Below are 21,128 nucleotides of genomic sequence, written 5' to 3'. Positions count from 1 at the left end.
GAAAGAATTTTCCATGTGTAGGGTTAAAAAAAAACAAGCCATAAATTTTACTGATCCATGTTAATCCTCCTCATCCTCCAAAGATCCCCTAAGGCGGCCCTTGGAGGTTTGGATATTTGGCATATGTCTTCTATAATTAAAAAAAAGCTCCTGGTAGGATTTAGGCCATCTTCGCACTGGGAGGATTTGCTTGAGGCCCTTCAGGAGAAAGTAATGTTGAAGACTATGGTGTCAGTTGGAGGGACATGAAGAAAACTGCATTGGCTGCCTGCATTTACTCTCAGCTTTTCTGTAAGCATATTAGGTCTGTGTTCTCATGTAACTTGGGGGGTGGGAGGAACAAAATAAACAATGAAAAACCCTCTAGAATTACACAGCCATCATGCACAGAGGTATCCCAGAGCACATTTCTATAAAAGTGAAAAAATAATGGATTTGGCATCACACGTTTAAAACATCCAGGGCCGATGCTTCATCTTCTAGTAAGGGATAATTTAAACGTCAACAAGTTACACAGGCCTTAAGAAATTATTGCTCTGCTATTCAACAACAACCAAAAAACGTTGCCATGGCAACACCTGTGCCTCACTACCTCTTGTATTGCCTAGTACTTGGGAGAATTAACAAGGAAGATGAGGGAAGATGGGCTGAGGGTTTCATTTTATTAAAATAACCAATGCCTGCTGCATCATTGCTGTGACCCGTTAGGCCTCTGATCTTCGGAATGTGTGAATGTTCAAGGAAGACGCTTTCAGATGATAACGCGGGGCACTCTATCCATGGACCGTACGTACTGAGCTTGCATCTGGGTAGCCAGAAGGTCAAAGCAAAAGTTTGAAGATGGTAGCAGGAAGGCCAGGAACATACACCTTTCTGAATTTCAGTAATTGCAAGGGTTCTGCTGCCTTATTTTCCCACCTGCTATCAGAACGCTTATTCTCTGAAAATGGATTGCAAATGACTCTTTGCAAATGGGGTTTATGTTCTTCTCATCATAAGAGTTTTCGCTTTTCCAGTGTGCGCATTTTCACGCTGCACCAAACCTTTGTTTTCCTGCTCAGGGTGTCAGCACCAGCATTTTTCTTTCTGAATAATGTGCAGAATTGGTGTGCTGACTTGCTCATAAAAAAGTATAGTCTAGCTAACAGAGCTGCACTACCCAAACCCAACATCTTATTTTCCCGAAGGCCTTTCATCTTAGTTTGTCAGCAAACTGGAACCTCGAACCTGACAGTGTAAAATTTTTGATGGTTAATTTTGCTTGTAGTGTTTGCTGTCATTATAGGGGGAAGACTTGTGGGCCCTGCTGCTAACGGGAGGGAACTTTCAGGTGTGGCAGGAGGCAAATGATACCGTGAGCCTTCTGTTAATTAAAATCCAAATGCATGTTGGCAAATATCACTTATACAAGAAACTAAATGCAGAAAAATGGGCTTATTAAAAGCAGAATGCACCTTGGAATTGACGTATTCATACTTGAATTGATACAGCAGGATGCATTGTGGTGACAGGGATCATTTTTGTTGACAACAGCTGGAAATACAACGGCTATATTATTATAATTAGGATCGGCATCAAGTTGGATTATAATAGGGGCTTTCTTGGAGAAATGGCACAGTGTCAAATTTATAGTCACCAGCTAAATGAGTCTCTTGTATCCTCGACAAAGGGACAGAAACAGTTCCAAATGAAAACACAAACAGAGAATCCTGTTGTTATATTTCCTGGGTATTACGCAGGGTCCTATTTATCACACACCAACACTTGCCGCTTTGAAGAAACATTATCCTGCAAGGTTTACACTTTTCAATTTGCCTCTGTGGTCTGCATTCTGCATGCATTTCCATGGAGAAGCTGACACCACAGCTTGACTAGAAATCTTTTCTGCTGCAAGATTAACCTCAAAGCATCCATTTTCCCCCCTCTGGGTAATCACTTGACAAATGCATCCACAAAACCTCTACACACATCTATTCCAGTGTACAGGTGCATCAACAGTCTTGAATCACTATTAGGAGAAATATTATCCTTGACGGGAAGTAGAGCTGCCTTTTCATTTCCAGATGTCTAAAGTTGAAGGATGTGGATTTCCCGGGAAGCCAGACATCAGGCAGACATATCATGGATGAGGATGTGGGTAAAACCTTAGCTACGTCGCATTGCTCGGGACAGTAGTTCATCTTCGAAAGAGTATGGGATTTGCATGGGCTGAGAGATAGGGCATTGATTTGAATGCCACCCATTCACATAACAGTGAGAAACTTGTGCTGATGATGTGCCCACTGCCTGGCCCTTGTGCTTGCTACATCCAAACAGTTTATTTTTGAGTCCACAGCAGTTTTATACCACAGAGGAAACTGACGTGAGATAAACTAGATGGGAGCAAGTGAGAGGGAGTGAGTGTGTATGTGTATTTTCTAAGTTAGTTTCTTATTAAGGGCATGAAGATATTGTTACATTTGGGGAAGTCTTTCTGTGTTTTCCCCTCAAATTTAAGGAAATATACTACTATTAATTAGGCACAACACTTAGAAATGACAGCAACCACCTCCACTTAAAATGATAAGAGATGTTTTTTTTTTCAGTCTCTCATGCACATACACATAATGTACATATAATAACAGTGACAGCAAGGTCTCAGAAATATAAAATGTCAATGACTCTTCATTATTGTTTGTATAACTTATTACATTTAATTATCTTAACAAGCCTAGGCGGTAGCAGTTATTTTACCTTCCTTTTTGCAGATTAAGAAATCAAAGCTTAGAAAAGTTTTGTTTCTTTGGCCAAGGACACAGGACTCCTAGAAGTTGAACATGGGTGTAAAACAAGTGTTCTGGCTCAACACAGTATGACTCCAAATTGATCTTCTTAGTCTCTTTTCTCTACTTAATATCATCCCATTTGATTCTATCACAGAACTTTAAGGTGTGCAGAATGAAAAATGATTGTCTTCAGATGTGCAAAAAACTAAATCACAGAACGTGGAGATTATGGAAATCTGGCCCCTTCCTCCTGCCTCAGTGTTTGGTAATGTGATGGGACAATAAAGGATCATCAGGTTACAGTAATCAATGAAAACAAATAGAATCACCATCAGTCTGGCATTAGTGAAGTTCCCAGGAAAGATCCCTAAATTCCATTTAAGGAAAAATCATCTCCGTGGGCCTTTATGCACTATGAATGGATTAAAAAAACCTTCAATATATAAACAAATCTGAGTGAGAATTCTTCTGAATAATCCTGATAGAAATTAATGTTTCTTTGTAGGGGAGTGAAGTCAAATTATAAAAAAGTCCGGGACCCACTACAGTCATTCTGAACAATGACTTTACTTGAGAGTTGCCTGAGAAGACTTTTAAAAATACTCCACCACCATCCCCATATTGCCATGCCATAGATCTGAAAGGTACCCCAAAGATCTAAATGTTTTTCAACCCAGATTCTAAAATGTAGGCAGAGTTGGTGCTCATAGGCTTAGCATGTGGTCATTTCTGTCTCAGCGTCTATATAGATTATTTAGTGTGACTCTCACAATAATTCTGATGTGTATTATAGATTTGAAATTGGTGGGTGAGGCAGGTTAAATGATTTGCCCAAAGAGACGAGTAACTGTTTCAGCGTAGATTGGAAATATCCCATCTGCAGAACCGTGACCCACATACTTCTCCACCCAAATACACCCACTGCACACATATATGCAGTGATTCTGTCATTGTTCACAAATTTGTTTGACTGATTTATTTTTCTGCATGAAGGTGTTTCTCAATTTAAGTCACCTACTAGCAGGTAATTTTAGTGATGATAGGAATTTTTGACTCTTTGTTCACTTCTTTGTTTCCTGTGCCTAGGCAGTGGTTAAAACAGAATTAGCTTAACGTCATATTTGAGTTCATTTTTCTCAAACAATGATAATGTGTTACTTCATAATGGTGGGGGGGAGCATTTCTCCTAAAAAAAAAAAATAAGACAACTCAACAAAGCAAAACAAACAATTATTTCACGGACTTCTGCTTGGAAGAGTTCACCCTTTCTTATGAATCTCTGGACTATTAGCTCTCAGTAACTCCTGAGTCTTTTTCTTGCTATTCGTTCTTTTTTTTTTTTTCTTTAACTTTTTCCGAACTATTCTTAGACTTAGAGAAAAGGGACAGAAAGAGTTCTGCATACCCCTCACTCAGTTTACCCTCATTTGAACATCTTATGGAAACTTAGTACAAAGGTGAAATCAAGAAAATGAGCCTCAAGATCCATATTTATTGTTAATGTTTTATCACCCCCCTAACTGGACTACTGCTGTAACCACATATCTAGTCTGATCTCCTAATCTTGTATATCGCTTGCTCCAGTTAAATCTGGGGGCACTAATCAAGGAGAACAGCATAGGATTGGTCTCTCACTAAAATACCTTCTCTGTTTCCTACAGGAAGAGCCAATACTCCCCATCTGGGCATTCAAATGACCTCTGCATTTTGCACTCCAGCTTGCCTCTCCAAAGTTAGCCTGATGGCTGATTTTTCCAATCAGATCTCCTCCTAAAATGTATTTATTTCACTTTCTTCCTCTTACCTGGAAGGTTTTTCCTCCATTTCTTTTCCATCCCACACAATATTCAAATAACTACAAATATTGTACTTTGACGTGCTCATCTTTACCAGCTAGTTGATGAGTTATTTTCGAAAGTGAGTCTTATTTTTTTCTTTGATATTGTTCCCAGTGTCTGATGGAATGTATTACAAAACCAACATGAGGTGTTTTTTTTTTTATCACTGTAGATTTTATAGCACCTCTGAATCATAATGCTGAGTAGAAATTCCAATTTTACAGGACTATCAACCGCTCAATGAATAGTATTACTACATTTTCATGTATAGTGACCGTAATTCAAAACCCTTAATAACATTTTGATTGGCAAGATCTTGCAAAAGCTCTATCCTATTTGAGTAAACATGGAGGTATGCTGCTCAGATCCACCCTTCAAATTGAAACACTCTTCCCCCATGCTGCTTGAGAGTGTTGATTATTGGCATCTCAGGGCTGAAGGTCATCCAGCTGAAGAGAGCTGCATGACCCAAGACCAAGCCTCCATTCTCAGAGGGGTTCCCACATCCAATAACTGGACAGTGCTGGAGTCTAAAGGTCTGGCCCCATTTCCTCAATGACCATGTCAGGTATAGAGAGGCCGCTGGAGTCTGTGAGTGCATCACAGACCAAGGGCTGGTTCCACCCAATATTGTCCTGTTCATTTCCCCACAGGTATCAGTTGAAGAGAACTCCCTGGTAAAAATTCTGCAATTAGGGGCATCTGGGTGGCTCAGTCAGTTGAACGGCCAACTTCAGCTCGGACTGTGATCTCACAGCTTGTGAATTTGAGCCCCGCATCGGGCTCTATGCTGACAGCTCAGAGGCTGGAGCCTGCCTCGGATTCTGTGTCTCCCTCTCTCTCTGCTCCTAACCCACTCGCGTTCTGTCTCCTTCTCTCTCAAAAGTAAATAAACATTAAAAAAAAAATTCTGCCATTAATCTGAGAGTCTACTTGCTAGGGAGCTTCTCTGTGACACTTAGATACCATTTGTCGTTAAATCATCAGATGATTTATTCATTTGCCCATTCATTCAATTATCAATGTTTGATAATTACAGTAAAACCTTGGTTGGCAAGCATAATTCCCTTCCAGAACCATTCTTGTAATCCAAAGCACTTGTATATCAAAGCAAATTTCAAGAACCATTGGCTCAGTTGTGATCATGTGAAATTCAGCATCACACACTACTTGTATTGCAAGACATTGCTCGTTAATCGAGTTAAAATTTATTAGAAATGTTTGCTCGTCTTGTGGAACACTCACAGAACAAGTTACTTACCATCCAAGGTTTTACTGTATTATGTGTCCAACCCTTACTGGATTAAGGACATTGACCCTGTCCTCACAGAACTTGAAGCCTGTCACCACACCAGACATCTCCAATTGCTCCCAGTTTTAGCAGTTCCCAGAATTTCACACAGTCTTTCAGACTACTTTGCCTTTACTTATGCTTGACTTATTGCTTGGAATTCCTTCCCTGCCATTCTCATGATTAAACTCTACCTGTCTTTAATAATGTAAGTCAAATGCAACGTCTCACAGAAAGCTGTCCTGTCCCTGCCCGCCCTCTCTGTGGAGTGAGAGTTCCAGACATGGTGCTGTTGCATTCAGCTGAATTTCTATGTGTGTGTGCACCAGTCCCCTCCTCTTCCCTTCCACCACCAAACTGTATACTCCTTCAGTGTAGACCTTATCTTAGTATCTTTACTTCATATGAGGCAAGCTTTATGCGCTCAATTGCTGAATGAATGAGTGAATAACACAAAGAAAATGAATCCAAAAAAAAAAAAAGTTTTGATTCTATTATCCATAAGGCGTAATTACCTAAACATACTGATTAATTGGTGGTTCCAATCTAATTTTATATTCTAAAGAATTAGATAAAATGAATGAAATATCCCTCTGATATTTCTGTGCAGTTTTTCTAGCAGCCATTTTATTCAGGTGTCTTCAGTTTTAGTTTTGCAAAACTTAAATGCTACGTGTGATATGATTAATTTTGTGTTTCATGTTTCTTTGATATTTTTCCTTTCCATATCCTCAAAGCCCACATGAATCTGATAGGTGTCTTTAAAATGAAAACAAAAAAGGAATCTTAAATAATATTGATTCTAAAAGGGTTATCTTTATATAGTGTTCCAGCCTAGCAGTACTCGTTCTTTTAAAAGACTTGGATAGTTTTGAAGTTATGACAGAGTAGTTTATCTCCATATTTTTGAAGAGATTTCTTATTTTCCTTATTCCCACACATGGATTTCTGTATGATATGCTTGGCAAAATTTAGCTCTTGGCAAAGGATAATGTGTTAATTATTATCTTTTCTCTCCCTCTTTTTCTTCTTTTTTTCCTCTTTCTTTCATTCTTCCTTTCTTTCTTTCTTTTTTTTAGGTACGTCTGTCACTAATGTAACAGCTACTGATGCTGATGACCCAGTTTATGGAAACAGTGCAAAGTTGGTTTATAGTATCTTGGAAGGGCAGCCTTATTTTTCCATTGAGCCTGAGACAGGTTTGTGGCCTAAATTTTGAATTCTATTTACCATGTTATTGCTTCAGGGAAACACTTTTCTTGGGATTTGGATTATGAAATGTCATGGTTAAGTACTTCACTGCCTGTATCAATAATATTTGAATGTGTTATTCCTGTGCAATGTGTGCTACATGGCAAGCCCAACAATCATTTTGATACTGATTAAAACAAATTGCAGACCCATTATAGAATATCACCTATTTAACAGATGGCCTGGCACTATTTTTCATCCTGGGGGAAAATGTGTTTATACATCAGGCACACTTAAATATCAGATTTAAGAATAAAGCCAGTTGCTTATTGGCTCTGTGATTCTTTGTGAGTAATACTTACAAATCTTTTTTAAGTTTCAACTCCCCTATCTATAAATTGGGTATGGAATCTATTTAATAGTGTTATAATGAACATCAAATCAGGTAATAAATATCGACCATATAGTGCATGACATGTGGTAATCATCCAATGGGTGGGTATTATTATGTTTGCTATTAGGTTGCTTATTTATAAATCAGGATGCTGATATCTACCCGTTAGAGATCTTTATGACCTAGTGGTAGTGGTAGTAATAAAAGTATTGCCAGTATTCGACCCAACCAGTATCCTGAATCTGGTGGTACAGATTTTAGAAATCATTAAGTTAGTTTCAACAACAAAACAAAACTTTTATAGCACACTTAAAAATTATTAATAGCAGTGTATTTTGCATGAATTTTTATTCTGTATCTTGTGGTTTGGTCTGCAAATTTTCCAAATTGACAAATTCAATACATAGCTATGTATAGAATAGGTATAATATATTTTCTCTGATTCATGAGTTTTCAGTATTATTGAGATAAATTTCCATGTCTTACCAGTAAGTCAATTATTAATAAATTAAAAATTTAAAGCCTCTCTTTGCTTTTTTTTTTTAAACTCAAAGAGTAAAATCCTCATGCATTTAAAAGTGAGAAAAAGTACAATTTATATATAAATAGGTCATGTCTTAAAATTGAATTTAGATTTAGGAACAGGAAGGAACTCTTGTAAAAGACATTAATTAGGGGCATAATTACATACTCTTCCTCAGAGAAGAGAGAAGTCTGTTATAAACTTCATCTCATTTGGGCTCCTTGATGACCCTAGGGGAAGTGTCAGAGAAGGCAGTCAGCTGAAAGAGAGAGAAAAAAAGAGGGAGAGAGGGAGGGAGGGAGAGAGAGAGAAGTCTGGAGATGTCCTGTTGGCCAAAGTCACAGTGACAGATTTGGGAGTAAAACTGGGACTCATCCCCAGGTCCTTAATTTCAAAGCCATCTTTGAACTTTACTTTCCTAGGGAATAATTATGGAACAGAGGCTTCTGTAAAACAAAACTGTGTTGATGGCTTAAGTGGAGTTGTATCGTCTTTTCCTTTGCTCCTTGACTATTTGTCCACTTGGATCGTTTTGTTCACCAGGCCCGGCATAATCCAGCAAAAATGTATTCAGCATTCACTGTGGGCCAGACATTGAATTAAATGTAAGGAAAAAAATTCACAAAGGCTAATGTCAGCCTTTGAGTATCACACAATCCATTTTGGAAGACAGATTTTTGCTTTCAACATAAATACAAGGGAGTATGGTGATAACATTTAAATAATTCATATATCAAGAATAAATTACTATGAGGTATAGATGATAAAAGTCCCCTAGTAAGTCAGAGGATTTGGGTACTTTTAAGTCTCATTGACATCTATTGCCATTTGCTTAATCAAATGTCAGCAACATTTAATATTTACATTTTTACCCAGCATAATGAGTGTCTTTCTCAACATAGATTTAGTTTAGCTTTATCGTTTCTAATTTGAAAGATACAAAATTATCTGGTTTTATATTTTAGAAAGTTTATTCAGAGCCCATTGTGGGAAATAAAATGGAGAGAACAGATACTTTGAGAATGTATATAGAAATTGCTTAATCAATATTGGTTGAGTGAAGTTGAGATTTTAAACTAAAACAGACACAATGCAGAAGGAAATAGAGGCTAAATTCAGTAATCAGTAGTCAGCCTAAGTTCTTTTGCTACAACACAAATCTGTACAAGTGAAATATAAACACTCGTGTGAATGCCTGCATAATTACACTTAGGTGTGTTCAAATGCAAGCAGAGTGTAAGTTGTTCCCATACAAGCTAAAGTTGCTTTGTGAGTCCCTTTCTCTGTGTTTTTAAAAATATTTTTGAAACTGGTATGAATTCTTTTGAGTGTTTGTGGTAGAAAAGGGCATGTTATGCATACATTGATTAAGAAGACTTTTTAGAACTTTTATGTCAGAAAAATATAGAAAAAAAGGGAAAAGACCATTGAGCATTTTGGCTTTTTATTTTGTAAGCAAATGGAAAGTAAATACACTTTCTGGCAACCAAAATACGTGTACCAGTTGTGTCCTCTGGAAAAGACATTGAGACAGAATGAGGAGAAGAACTGGCTTAGTGGGGAAGGGCTATAAAAGATCAAAAAAGCACTGTCTTAGTTCTGGCTGCTGTAACAAAATACCTTAAACTAGGTGGCTTATAAGAAACAGAAATTTATTTCTCACAGTTCTTGAGGCTGGAAGTCTCAGATCAGGATGCCCGCATAGTAGCATTCCAGCGAGGGCCCACTTCCAGGTTGCAGGTGGCAGACTTCTTGTATTCTTGTGAAAACAGAGCGAGCTAGCTCCCTCGTCTCTTTGTATATGAGCATTGATACAGTGATCACATTGCCTCTTTTTCTTTCTTTCTTTTTGTTTTTTAAATGTTTGTTTAGTTTTGAAAGAGGCAGAGGCAGCATGAGCGGGGGAGGGGCAGAGAGAGAGGGAGACACAGAATCCGAAGCAGGCTCCAGGCTCTGAGCTGTCAGCACAGGGCCTGACGTGGGGCTTGAACTCACGAACTGTGGGATCATGACCTGAGCCGAGGTTGGCCACTTAACTGACTGAGGCACCTAGGCACCCCTGATTGCAATGCGTCTTAAAGTCCCTGCCCCCAAATATCATCACATTGGGGATTACATTTCAACATAAGAATTTTGGGAGGGAGATTAACATCCAGCCCATAAGAGGCCTGAAACAGGATTAGTCAGGGCAGCCCGTCATACTGCGGTGCAGATCTGATACCCGTGCAAGTTAAACAGAGAGGAACAGGAAAGGCAGTGCAGATTTGACAGCATCTTGGCCAAACCCATGGGGGTCCCTGGAGCAAAAATGGCTCTTAAAAGAAACCCATAATTTACAAACATGGGTAGGCTTTAATACAGTCTGGCCATGCTCAGTCTTTGGCTCTGATGTGTCTGGGAAGAAGAGTCCTCAACTTGCAAACTAAAACTAACCCTAAAGGTGCTTCAGCTGGAAGATGTCAGCTAAGTATACTCTTAGGCAAATTTTTTGTTGAAGAGAAATCCAAGCAGTCGTTCTCTGTGGCTGTCACAACATGTTGCAAACACAAAAGAGTAAATAAATTTGCCCTATCAAGTCAGCAAATGTCATGTTTAAAACAGTAATGTGCAGGATTAATATGTTCTTGGTAAATTACTTAGTCAAAACCTAATAGTAAAAGTATTAATAATTACATTTACTGAAAAAAATTGAAGGCTATGTATCAAAACCATTAAGAATGTCCACTAATTTAAGGGGCGCCATAGTGGCTTAGTCAGTTAACCGTCTGATTTCGGCTGAGGTCATCTCACAGCTCATGAGTTTGGGCCCTGCATCGGGCTCTGTGCTGACAGCTCAGAGCCTGGAGCCTGCTTCGGATTCTGTGTCTCCCTCTATCTCTGCCCCACCCCTACTTTGTGCTCGTGTGCTCGCTCTCTCTCTCTCTCTCTCTCTCTCTCTCAAAATTAAATAAACAAAAAAAAAAAAAAAAAAAAAAAAAAAAAAAAAAAAAAAAAAAAGAAAAAAAAAAGGAATGTTCACTAATTTTGACCTAGGGATCTAAATTCTAGAAAAATAAAGAAATATTCAGGGATGAGCCCAAATTCATTACAAAAGACCTATATACCCCTACAACTCTCATAGGTGCCAACCCTGTACATAGTTGGTCTGTCCATGACTTCAGGAAGAGATGCAAAATAACTGAGACAGAATATGTTGGTTTAAATACCAATACACATTTCTACTGTGGAATTGTTCAGTTCCTTTTTTTTTAAACGTTTCTGTATTTTTGAGAGAGAGAGTGTGTGTGTGGGGGGGGTGAGTATGAGCAGCATGAGCAGGGAAGGGGCAGAGAGACAGGGAGACACAGAATCCAAATCAGGCTCCAGGCTCTGAGCTGTCAGCACAGAGCCCTACATGGGGTTTGAACCCATGAACAGTGAGATCGTGACTTTAGCCAAAGTCCAATGCTCATCCAACTGAGCCACCTGGGTGTCCCCTTCAGTTCCTTTTTTATTGTTATTATTGTTGTTAAAGAACGAGGATAGTGAAATTTGTATTTTGGTAATAATTTTGAAACAATTGTTTCTCCTTAATTTAAAAAGAAATTTAAAGACTTAAAATGTTTAGAGCAGTATTTGGTTTAGAATATAATTGAGAGAGAGGGACAGAGCTATCTCATATATCCTTTGCCCCACAAATGCATAGTCTTGCCCATTACCAGTATCTTTGACCAGCACAGTACACTTTTACCAAGGATAAACCTACATTGACACATAATAATCACTCAAATCCATAGTTTGCCTTCGAGTTTATTTTTGGTATTGTACATTATATAGGTCTAGACAAATATATAAGGATATATATCATTGTAAGGATATATATCAGTATAAGGATATATATTACTGTAATACCATACATATTTTCACTGCCCTAAAAATCCTCTGAGCTCTTTCTGTTCATCCCTCCCCTAATAACCCTTGGCAACTACTCATCTTTTTATTGTGTCCATAGTTTTGCTTCAGTATGTCATATAGAGTATGTAGTTTTCTTTGATTGCCTTCTTTCACTTAGTATATATGCATTTGAGTTTCCACCATGTCTTTTCATTACTTGATCACTCATTTTTAAAATTTTATTATTTTTAATTTATTTTTTTTCATTTACATCCAAGTTAGTTAGCATATAGTGCAACAATGATTTCAGGAGTAGAATCCTTAATGCCCCTTACCCATTTAGCTCATCCCCCATCCTACAACCCCTCCAGTAACACTCTGCTTTTCACCATATTTGAGAGCCTGTTATATTTTGTCCCTCTCCCTGTTTTTATTTTATTTTTGCTTTCCTTCCCTTATGTTCATCTGTTTTGTATCTTAAAGGCCTCAGATGAGTGAAGTTATATGATATATGTCTTTCTCTGACTAATTTTGCTTAGCATAATACCCTCCAGTTCCATCTACTGTTGGATTGGTAAGTTGCAAATGGCAAGATTTCATTCTTTTTGATTGCCGTCGATCACTCATTTTTTTAAGAGTTAAATAATATTCCTTCTCTGGGTAGATCACAGTGTATTTATCCATTCATTGGCTCTCGGACTTCTTAGTCCTTCCATGTTTTGCAAATTATGAACTAGGCTGCTATAAACATCGATGTGCAGGTTTTCATGATGATATAAGCTTTCAACTCCTTGGAGTAAATACCACAGAGTGCAATTGCAGAATTGTATGGTGAGAGTATATTTAATTTTGTAAGAAACCTCCACATTGTCTCCTAAAGTATCTGTACCATTTTGCATTCCAGCCAGTATGAGTGCAAGTTCCTGTTGCTGCCATTTCCTCACCTAAATTTGATATTGCCAGTGTTCCAGATTTGGGCCATTATAATAGATGTGTAGTGGTATTTCATTACTTTAATTTACATTTCCCTGAAGACATGTGATGTAGTGAATCTTGTTGTAAGTGTATTTGGCACCTCTATGTGTTCTTTTGGTGTCTGTTAAGGTCTTTGACATATATTTTGAAATTTTTAAATTAAAAAAATTTTAACGTTTATTTATTTTTGAGACAGAGAGAGAGAGAGCATGAATGGGGGAGGGTCAGAGAGAGAGACACACACAGAATCTGAAACAGGCTCCAGGCTCTGAGCTGTCAGCACAGAGCCGACGTGGAGCTCGAACTCACAGACCTGAGATCATGACTGGAGCGGAAGTCAGATGCCCAGCCGACTGAGCCACCCAGGCACCCCTGTCTTTGACATATATTTTTAAAAACTAGGCCCTTTGTTTTCTTATTGTTTAGTTTTAAGAGTTCTTTGTGTTTTTTAGGTAGCAGTCCTTTGTCAGATATGTTTTTTGCAAACATCTTCTCCAAATTTGTGACTTGCCTTTTCATTCAGTGAAATACAGTACCTTTTACAGACCAGGGATTTTAAGTTTTAATCAAATCTAGCTTACCACTTCTTTCTTAGTTTGTGCCTCTGGTATTATATCTAAAAAGTCATGGTCAGGGCGCCTGGGTGGCTCAGTCGGTTAAGCGTCCGACTTCGGCTCAGGTCATGATCTCGCGGTTCGTGAGTTGAAGCCCCGCGTCAGGCTCTGTACTGATGGCTCAGAGCCTGGAGCCTGTTTCAGATTCTCTGTCTCCCTCTCTCTCTGACCCTCCCCCATTCATGCTCTGTCTCTCTCTGTCTCAAAAATAAATAAACGTTAAAAAAAAAAAGTCATGGTCATATGCAAGGTCATCTAGATTTTCTCCTATTGTCTGGGAGTTTTATAGTTTTGTGTTTTACATTTAGGACTGTGATCCATTTTGAGTTAATATTTGTGAAGGGTGTAAGGTCTGTATCTGGATTCTGTTTTGTTTTTGCATACGGCTATCCAGCATCATTTGTTGAAGAGATTATCTCTACTCCACTGCGTTGCCTTTGCTCCTTTGTCAAAGTTCAGTTGATGTTGTTTATGTAATCCCACTATTGGCTTTCTATTCTATTTCGTTGACCTATTTGTTTGTCCTGTCACCTATACCACACTGTCTTGATTAGGGCAGCTCTGTGGTAAGTCTTGAAGTCAGGAAGCATCAGTCTTTCTAATTTGTTCTCCCTTAGTATTTTGTTGGCTGTTCTGGGTCTTTACCTCTCTATATAAACTTCAGAATCAGTTTGTTGATATCCATAAAATAATTTGCTGATATTTTGATTAGTATTGCATTGAATCTCTACATCAAGCTGGGAAGAACTGACATCCAGATGTTTCTGAGTCTTTCTGTTGATGAACATGGAATATCTTTCCATTTTTTAGTTATTCTTTTATTTCATTCATTGGAAGTTTGCTGTTTTTCCTCATATAGATCTTGTACATATTTGTTGGGTTTATATTTAAGTACTTTAGTTTTGGGGGTGCTAACGTAAAACGTATGGTGTTTTTAATTTCAAATGTATCATTTTTATATAGGAAAACATTGGCTTTGTATCCTGCAGCCTTGCTCTAGTTTATTATGAGTTCCCGAAGGTTTTGTTGTTTTTATTTCTGTCGATTCTTTTGGACTTTCTGCATAGATGATCATGCCATATGTGAACAATGAACATTTTATGTCTTCTTTCCCAATCTGTGTACCTTTTATTCCTTTCCTTGTCTTATTGTATTAGTAAGGACTTACCAGCATGATGTTGAAAAGAAGTGGTGAGAAGGAACATCCTTGTCTTGGACCTGATTTTAGTAGGAAATCTTCAAGGTTTTCACCTTTATTAGTTGTAGGGTTTTTGCAGATAGTCTTAACTGATTGAAAAGTTCCCTTATGTTCCTATTTTACTAAGAGTTTTAAATCATGAATGAGAGTTAGATTTTGTCAAATACTGTTTCTTCACCTACTGATATGATCATCTGATTGTTCTGTTTTTAATCTGTTGATGTGATAGATTTTATTGATTTTTGGGTATTGACTCAGTTTGGCATATCTTGGATAAATCTCACTTGGCCATGACATATAACTCATACTATTTTTGGTTTCAATTTATTAATATTTTGCTGAAGATTTCATATCTATGTTTTTATAGATATTTGTTTATAGTTATCATTTCTTAGAATGTCATATGATTTTGGTATTAGGGTAGTGGTGGCCTCATAGAATGAATTAAGAAGTATTTCCTCTGCTTCTGCCCTCTAGAAGAGATTGTAGAGAATTACTATAATTGCGTTATTAAGTGTTTAGGAGAATTAGAATAACCCGCAAATGCATCTGGTCCTGTCCTCAGTTCATTTTTTATCAGGATTCTGGCCTTACCAGCAAGAGCCAGACTTTTAGCTATAATCAGTATTGTGACAGTGAGCATCCTTTGAGCAGGCTATGGGACTTGAACATATTTATGAAATTTATAAAGAAGATTGCCCAATGGCAACTGTCATCAAGTTATCGATACTAGAGTATTTTTAATAATAATAAAAAAAAACAGAGCACAGGAGACAAAAAATCCCCTATGTGTCTTATTTTATCTTCACAAGAATGTTAAGAACAGAACTCTGGACTTTGGAAAAGAGAAGTTCTGCTATCCCCTTACTTGTTACATACAACTTAATGGAATTATTTTCTGTTGCCATAACACCTCAATCTCTCTACCTCAGGGAGCACTCCTTCTCTTGTTTCAGGAATAAATTTGAGATTACAGAAAGATTTGCCATTTGTTTTGCTTTTTATATTATTTCAGCTTATCATAACCAGTAATTATTTTACATATTGATTTTTTTTTATACTTTGAAGTTAGTTCTAATGCTAGAATGTATAATCCGTGAAGGAATGGAGCTTGCCAGCTTCGTTCCTTATACGTCCCTATGCCCAGCAGAATGTATGGCACCTAGAAGTCCTTCAGTAAGGATTTTAAATAGAAGGACAAGGAAAAGAAAAGCAAAGGATGGATGGAATGGGGTAGAAGGCAGGAATGGATTAATAGAAAGAGAAAAGCTTGCTATAACTCATAGAGAAGATGTGTGATAAACCAGGTAGGGAACGCAGCTTGGTTTTTAGTCTATATTCCTTCTATTTGTTCCTATGGTGAGAGTAGCCCTACTGTAACCCCAGATGTAGTTTTATTGTGGTTGTTGTTGAGATTCACTTAGAGCTAAAATTCATGCCATTTCCAAGTCTCATACTATGTCCTAAGTGTCTAGCCAACACAGTACTATTCTTGTACTTGCAAAAATGAGCCTTGAGACTGTGATAAACTCTTGCTCAGATTTAATTCAAGATCACATGTTGAGATAGAAAAGGGCCATCACACAAGGAAGGAATGGTTATTAATATATCCTCTTATTTGAGAGGTCACTGTGATAATAATGATAAGAACAACAACAACAACAACAACAACAACAACAACAACAACAACATGGAAAGGAAAGTATTGGTGTGTTTCCACAGTTTTCTAGGTGGACAGAGCAATAAGCCAGACTGTAGAGGGAAGAATTTCTGTCTCCATGCTACAAATGACAGAATTATATTTCAGAGAGAGAGGTAAAATGCTTTCCACATCTATCAATAAAATTCCCTGTCAAATTATAACAAAAACAGGAAGAATGACAAGAATATAAACCTAAAGTCTTCATTTATTGAACATCTATTATGTTCTTGGCATTGTGCTAAATGGGTTTGCATGAGTTTTCAAATTTATTTTAATTTATTGCACACAGTATTTTGAGATAGTTTCTCATGTCATCTCAGTTTTACTTATGAGAGAATGGAATGAGGGTTAAAATTGATATTTTTTTACACAAGGGGCTTGAAGAAAGATTCTAAGTCAGTCTGTCTGATATCAGTCTCCAGTTTTTCAACAGTCTCCTATATTCCCATCTGACTTCCAAGCAGTGTAGCTGAGCCCTAGGGCTATCATTGGTGTAGAAGAAAGGGACCTATAGATCTTGCAGAGTCCAGATATACTTCATACCTAGACATAGGAGGTAGTTCGGTGTCAAAGAAGATGTAAGCAGTAGTAATTGTAAAATGAATTATCATTTTTTATGAATAGCTTCAAAAGGCTGAAAATAGCTTATTTGTATTCTATAAGTACCTTCTTTTTTTGTTTTCCCCTTCATGCTACCCTCAATACCATATGTTTGCTTACAACATTGTGAGCAAAGACAGGGAGAAATGTGGCATCTATTTAAAAAGCACCAGTTTAAGGACAGCAGTGAGAAAACAGTTGCAGTCTATCCTAAGTGATTGAAGATGGAAAGTCTAAATGAAATGCAAGGCAAGTGAATGATAAATGCTTAATTATCCACAGAAACCAAGGTAAAGTTGCAGGACAGCTTAAATGTTGCTCTAGGCAAGAAAGAGTGTGAAAAATGACCTGCTTAAAAATAAGCTAACTTAAATCATTGAACTTTTTTTTTTTTTGAAACTCAGAACATCGTTCTTCGTTGGATACAAATAACATTTGTCTCAGTAGAACCTGTAAAAAATGCGCTAAGGCAAAAAATACTCTTTGGGAAAAAAAATCCATATAATGAATGGTTCTCTTTTAGAAAAATCAAGATAACACATGGAGTCTTTATGAAATGCCTTCATGGAATTGAGTCATTTTTATGCATTCTGAGTCAAAGTGATAAATTGCAAACACACGGGGTCTCTTTTTAAAACATCAGGATTGGGTGGATTATCATTTTCATTGCCAAAGGGACCAGCCAAAGAATGTTCTCAGTGCAGATCTTTGAGAAGAAATATTCAGATAAATTCAGGCAGACCAGCAATACTAAGATATGAGTTAAGTGAGAATGTCTTTGTAATGCACATCAATCAATATTTACTGTCAACACTCTGATAGGTCATGTTCTGGGCATGAAGGGCGCAATGTTGTGTATGGTAAATCCTAAAAAGAGATGTATATCGACAACTTCAATGGTGTGGTAACATAGAACACGTGCCAGAATTCATGATACAGGGATGGAGCAAATTGCCACCTAAGCAAACGGTAGAAAGAGAAGAACAAGGGAACCTTTTAAAAGGCTGTGTTCTGAGAAAATGGTGGCACTTTAACCAGTGATTAATAGGGTAAACTGTTAAATAAAGCCTTACAGCAAGAGGAAATCAAAGGTATATGTGGTCACGTGAAAAAAAAAATGGATATTGCAATGATACTGAGAAATTAAATAGTTTTCACTTAGAGGTATCAGAAGTTTTTGTTTTTGTTTTGTTTTTCCCTTAAGAGATTGTTCTGTATGAAATAAATTTATACCAGAATTTAAAAATCCAAGCTCCCACTAATTTTCTGCATGATTTTGCACGAGTACCATCACCTCCTGGGACTAAATATCCAATATTAAAAAACACCGATATCATTGCCATTTCCAGCATCCATAATATTGGGGTTAAGGAAGCACATATTCCATACTTTGCTTTTGATCTCTGCAAACTGAGAGTTCCTTTAATATTATTAATTTTTATTTTTATTGAATCAAGAAAAATGATTTTGGGTAGGATATTTCCACTTAGAGCAACCCAAAGATTTTGTTTGCATTAATGGTAGATAGAAAAGTATTTCTGCAATGTTAAATACAAGACACCCATTTCTATTGAAACTACTGGATTTGGAGTGGAAAGTTTGACTGAAAGGTAAGAATGCCATGGAAATGAGGAAGGTGGCATTTCCAATTGCCTAAGGAAGTTACATCATAGGGGATAAAAACCCTTTCCTACATGCTGGCCAAAAGCTGAGGCATCTCCACCTATCACACAGCTGACTTGCTTTTAAAAATTACAGAATACTCTACATCAGGTCTTCCTATGAAGTGGGTGGCTAGTAATGGGGAAGGGACAGGGATGGCTTCTTATATAACATGTGGAGTCTCTTTTAAGTCTCCTGGAAGGAAGGACAGGGACTCTCCATGAAGAAGTCAGGCTTGAAGTCAATAGACAGGAGGATTTGGAAGGGAGCCAAAGAGTAATTTTCTCACCTGTGAGGATATCCTCCTGTTGCACTCTTCATCCTATTTGTGTTTCCTTAATAGTGAAGTTCACTGATTTCTGTAATTTTACAGGAAAGAATACAAGCAGAGAGACATACTTTTCAAACATAATGGCGCATGCATACGTGTGCGTGCACACACACACACACACACACACACACACACACAGGCACACATATGTTCAGAGCAACTAAAGAGGGGAGGAAAGTATCAGTGTGTGAGTTTGCTTGTCTTAGGCCAAATGGGAAGATAGAGAAAAACAGTTGCCTTTTTTATGTTGCTTATATTTCAGGTAGAAGAGCCAGCACTGGATATTGAGTAAAAATCATAGGTGTTCACAAACTATGTGCCAGTGTCTTTATTTCTTATTTACTTCATATATCATATAAAGTAGCTATTTTAAGATAAATTCTTAGAAGATGAGGATTATGAGGATCTTTGAGGTTTAATGATACACTAAGTCAAACAGGTAACAAGTGTTTGGTACATATAGATCACAATAAATATTTGTGGAACTAATGAATGAATGAATAATTGAATGAATGAGTAATGAGAATCTAAAGCATGTAATTCTACCTGTACCTAAGTCTAAACTTCACTGTGTTGATGATAATGATGACAAAATTTAATTTTAAATATCTAATAGATCATTATCCTAATCTACCCAACGTTTATAGATAGTATTCCCAACAAATTCTACCCCTCCCCAGTTTTGCTGATTAAATCCTCATATCCCCAATGAGCATGACAGCTGTCTGCATGCACACACTAACTTAATCATTTATTTTCTTGGAATCTCCTATGGGAGGTGAAATAGGTTGAGTAAGTTTTGTGGTCAGATTAATTGCTTTATGATTACTAAAAACAATGTCTCTACCCCAAGAACATAGAATAATTAAATATATTTGGGTAAATAAAAGTAGTGTCATGTCATGTCACTTACACCTTTGGACAAACACTTTTTAAGTCCAGAGGGAGCTGTCCAGTGCTGACTGTAACTGAGGTTGAAAAGATGCATTTTTAGAGAAACCAAGGTCTTTAGATGTGCACAGTGAACAGAAAGACTATGAACCACCCAGACTCCTCAACATGTAACACATGCTGTCACACTGGGGTGCTTTGGGATGGATTTAAGTGGAAGCAAAAGCAAATACTTATTCGCAATGACATCCATTCAACCTGAGCAGACCAGCTAGGATCAAGGATTTTTCCAGCTTACTATGTATCATGTCCCTGCAGAATTAAACTGTAATTTCTATCTCTATGGTGATGTTCTTTCTCTCCTTTGAAATATAGCTTTGAGTTTTATTTGGACTAGTTCAAAATGACTTCATGAAGAAGGACAAAACTGTATTTGCATTGATTTTATAGGAAAACATGGTTTATCTAAGAATGTCAAAGATTAATCAGTATCCAAGATAACGTACATTTTGACAACTCTTACATCAAAAATGCATATATATAATATCTGGTGTTTTTTTGTGTTAGTATAGCAGGTTTTATACAGTTGGAGGATATAATTCTACCCTCCATCCTTTAGGTCTAACTCCATAACCCAACATTTAAGATTACCTAAGATTATACTAAACATATCATGGAAATTCAATAATTGTTTTTAAATATTGTGGTAAGTCTGACTTTAGATATACCTCCCCCAAAAAGAATTATCTAATGTTCAAATTTCCTTGTCTGGAAAACAGAGTTAAACATCATAAAATTTTGTCTATGACTGTATATGTAATTATTGGAAGCTCATAGAAGGGATTAGTTAATATTGGACACCCCTCTCACTTAAGGTAAAAGTAGTCTCTGTGATAGGTTCTGATGCGTGAATAGGAATTCACTAAGTGGCTGTAGGAGGAGAAATGTACAAATATTTCATCTGTTTCCTTGTAAGTCATATTCCAGAAACATCTCTGTGAAATTATTTCCTCTGGGCTAAAACATGAGATATCATATTTTTTTTTGAGAAAGAGAGTTAAAAAAGGAAGAATTTCTTTTTTTTCCCACTATATGAAGTTTATTGTCAAATTGGTTTCCATACAACACCCAGTGCTCATCCCAAAAGGTGCCCTCCTCAATACCCATCACCCACCCTCCCCTCCCTCCCACCCCCCATCAACCCTCAGTTTGTTCTCAGTTTTTAAGAGTCTCCTATGCTTTGGCTCTCTTCCACTCTAACCTCTTTTTTTTTTCCTTCC

General features: G+C 37.2%; 1 protein-coding gene across 7 annotated transcripts in view; it reads left to right on the top strand.

Moving 5' to 3' along the window:
* The window catches only part of LOC121045392 (cadherin-8), a 367,139-nt gene that overhangs the window by 153,810 nt on the left and 192,201 nt on the right, over nt 1-21,128 (top strand). For 6 of the 7 annotated variants that reach the window (XM_040498191.1, XM_040498192.1, XM_040498197.1 and 3 more), the window contains one exon: nt 6,974-7,093. The exons of the other annotated variant lie outside the window; for it this stretch is intronic. In XM_040498191.1, coding sequence (XP_040354125.1) covers nt 6,974-7,093 — 120 coding nt within the window. The remainder of the gene's footprint in view (nt 1-6,973; nt 7,094-21,128) is intronic. 7 annotated transcript variants of the gene reach the window in all.

Source organism: Herpailurus yagouaroundi, unplaced genomic scaffold (assembly GCF_014898765.1).
Source record: "Herpailurus yagouaroundi ecotype Mexico unplaced genomic scaffold, PumYag 190, whole genome shotgun sequence".
NCBI classification, from domain to species: Eukaryota; Metazoa; Chordata; class Mammalia; order Carnivora; family Felidae; genus Herpailurus; species Herpailurus yagouaroundi.
This window is presented reverse-complemented; position numbering and strand designations above follow the sequence as displayed.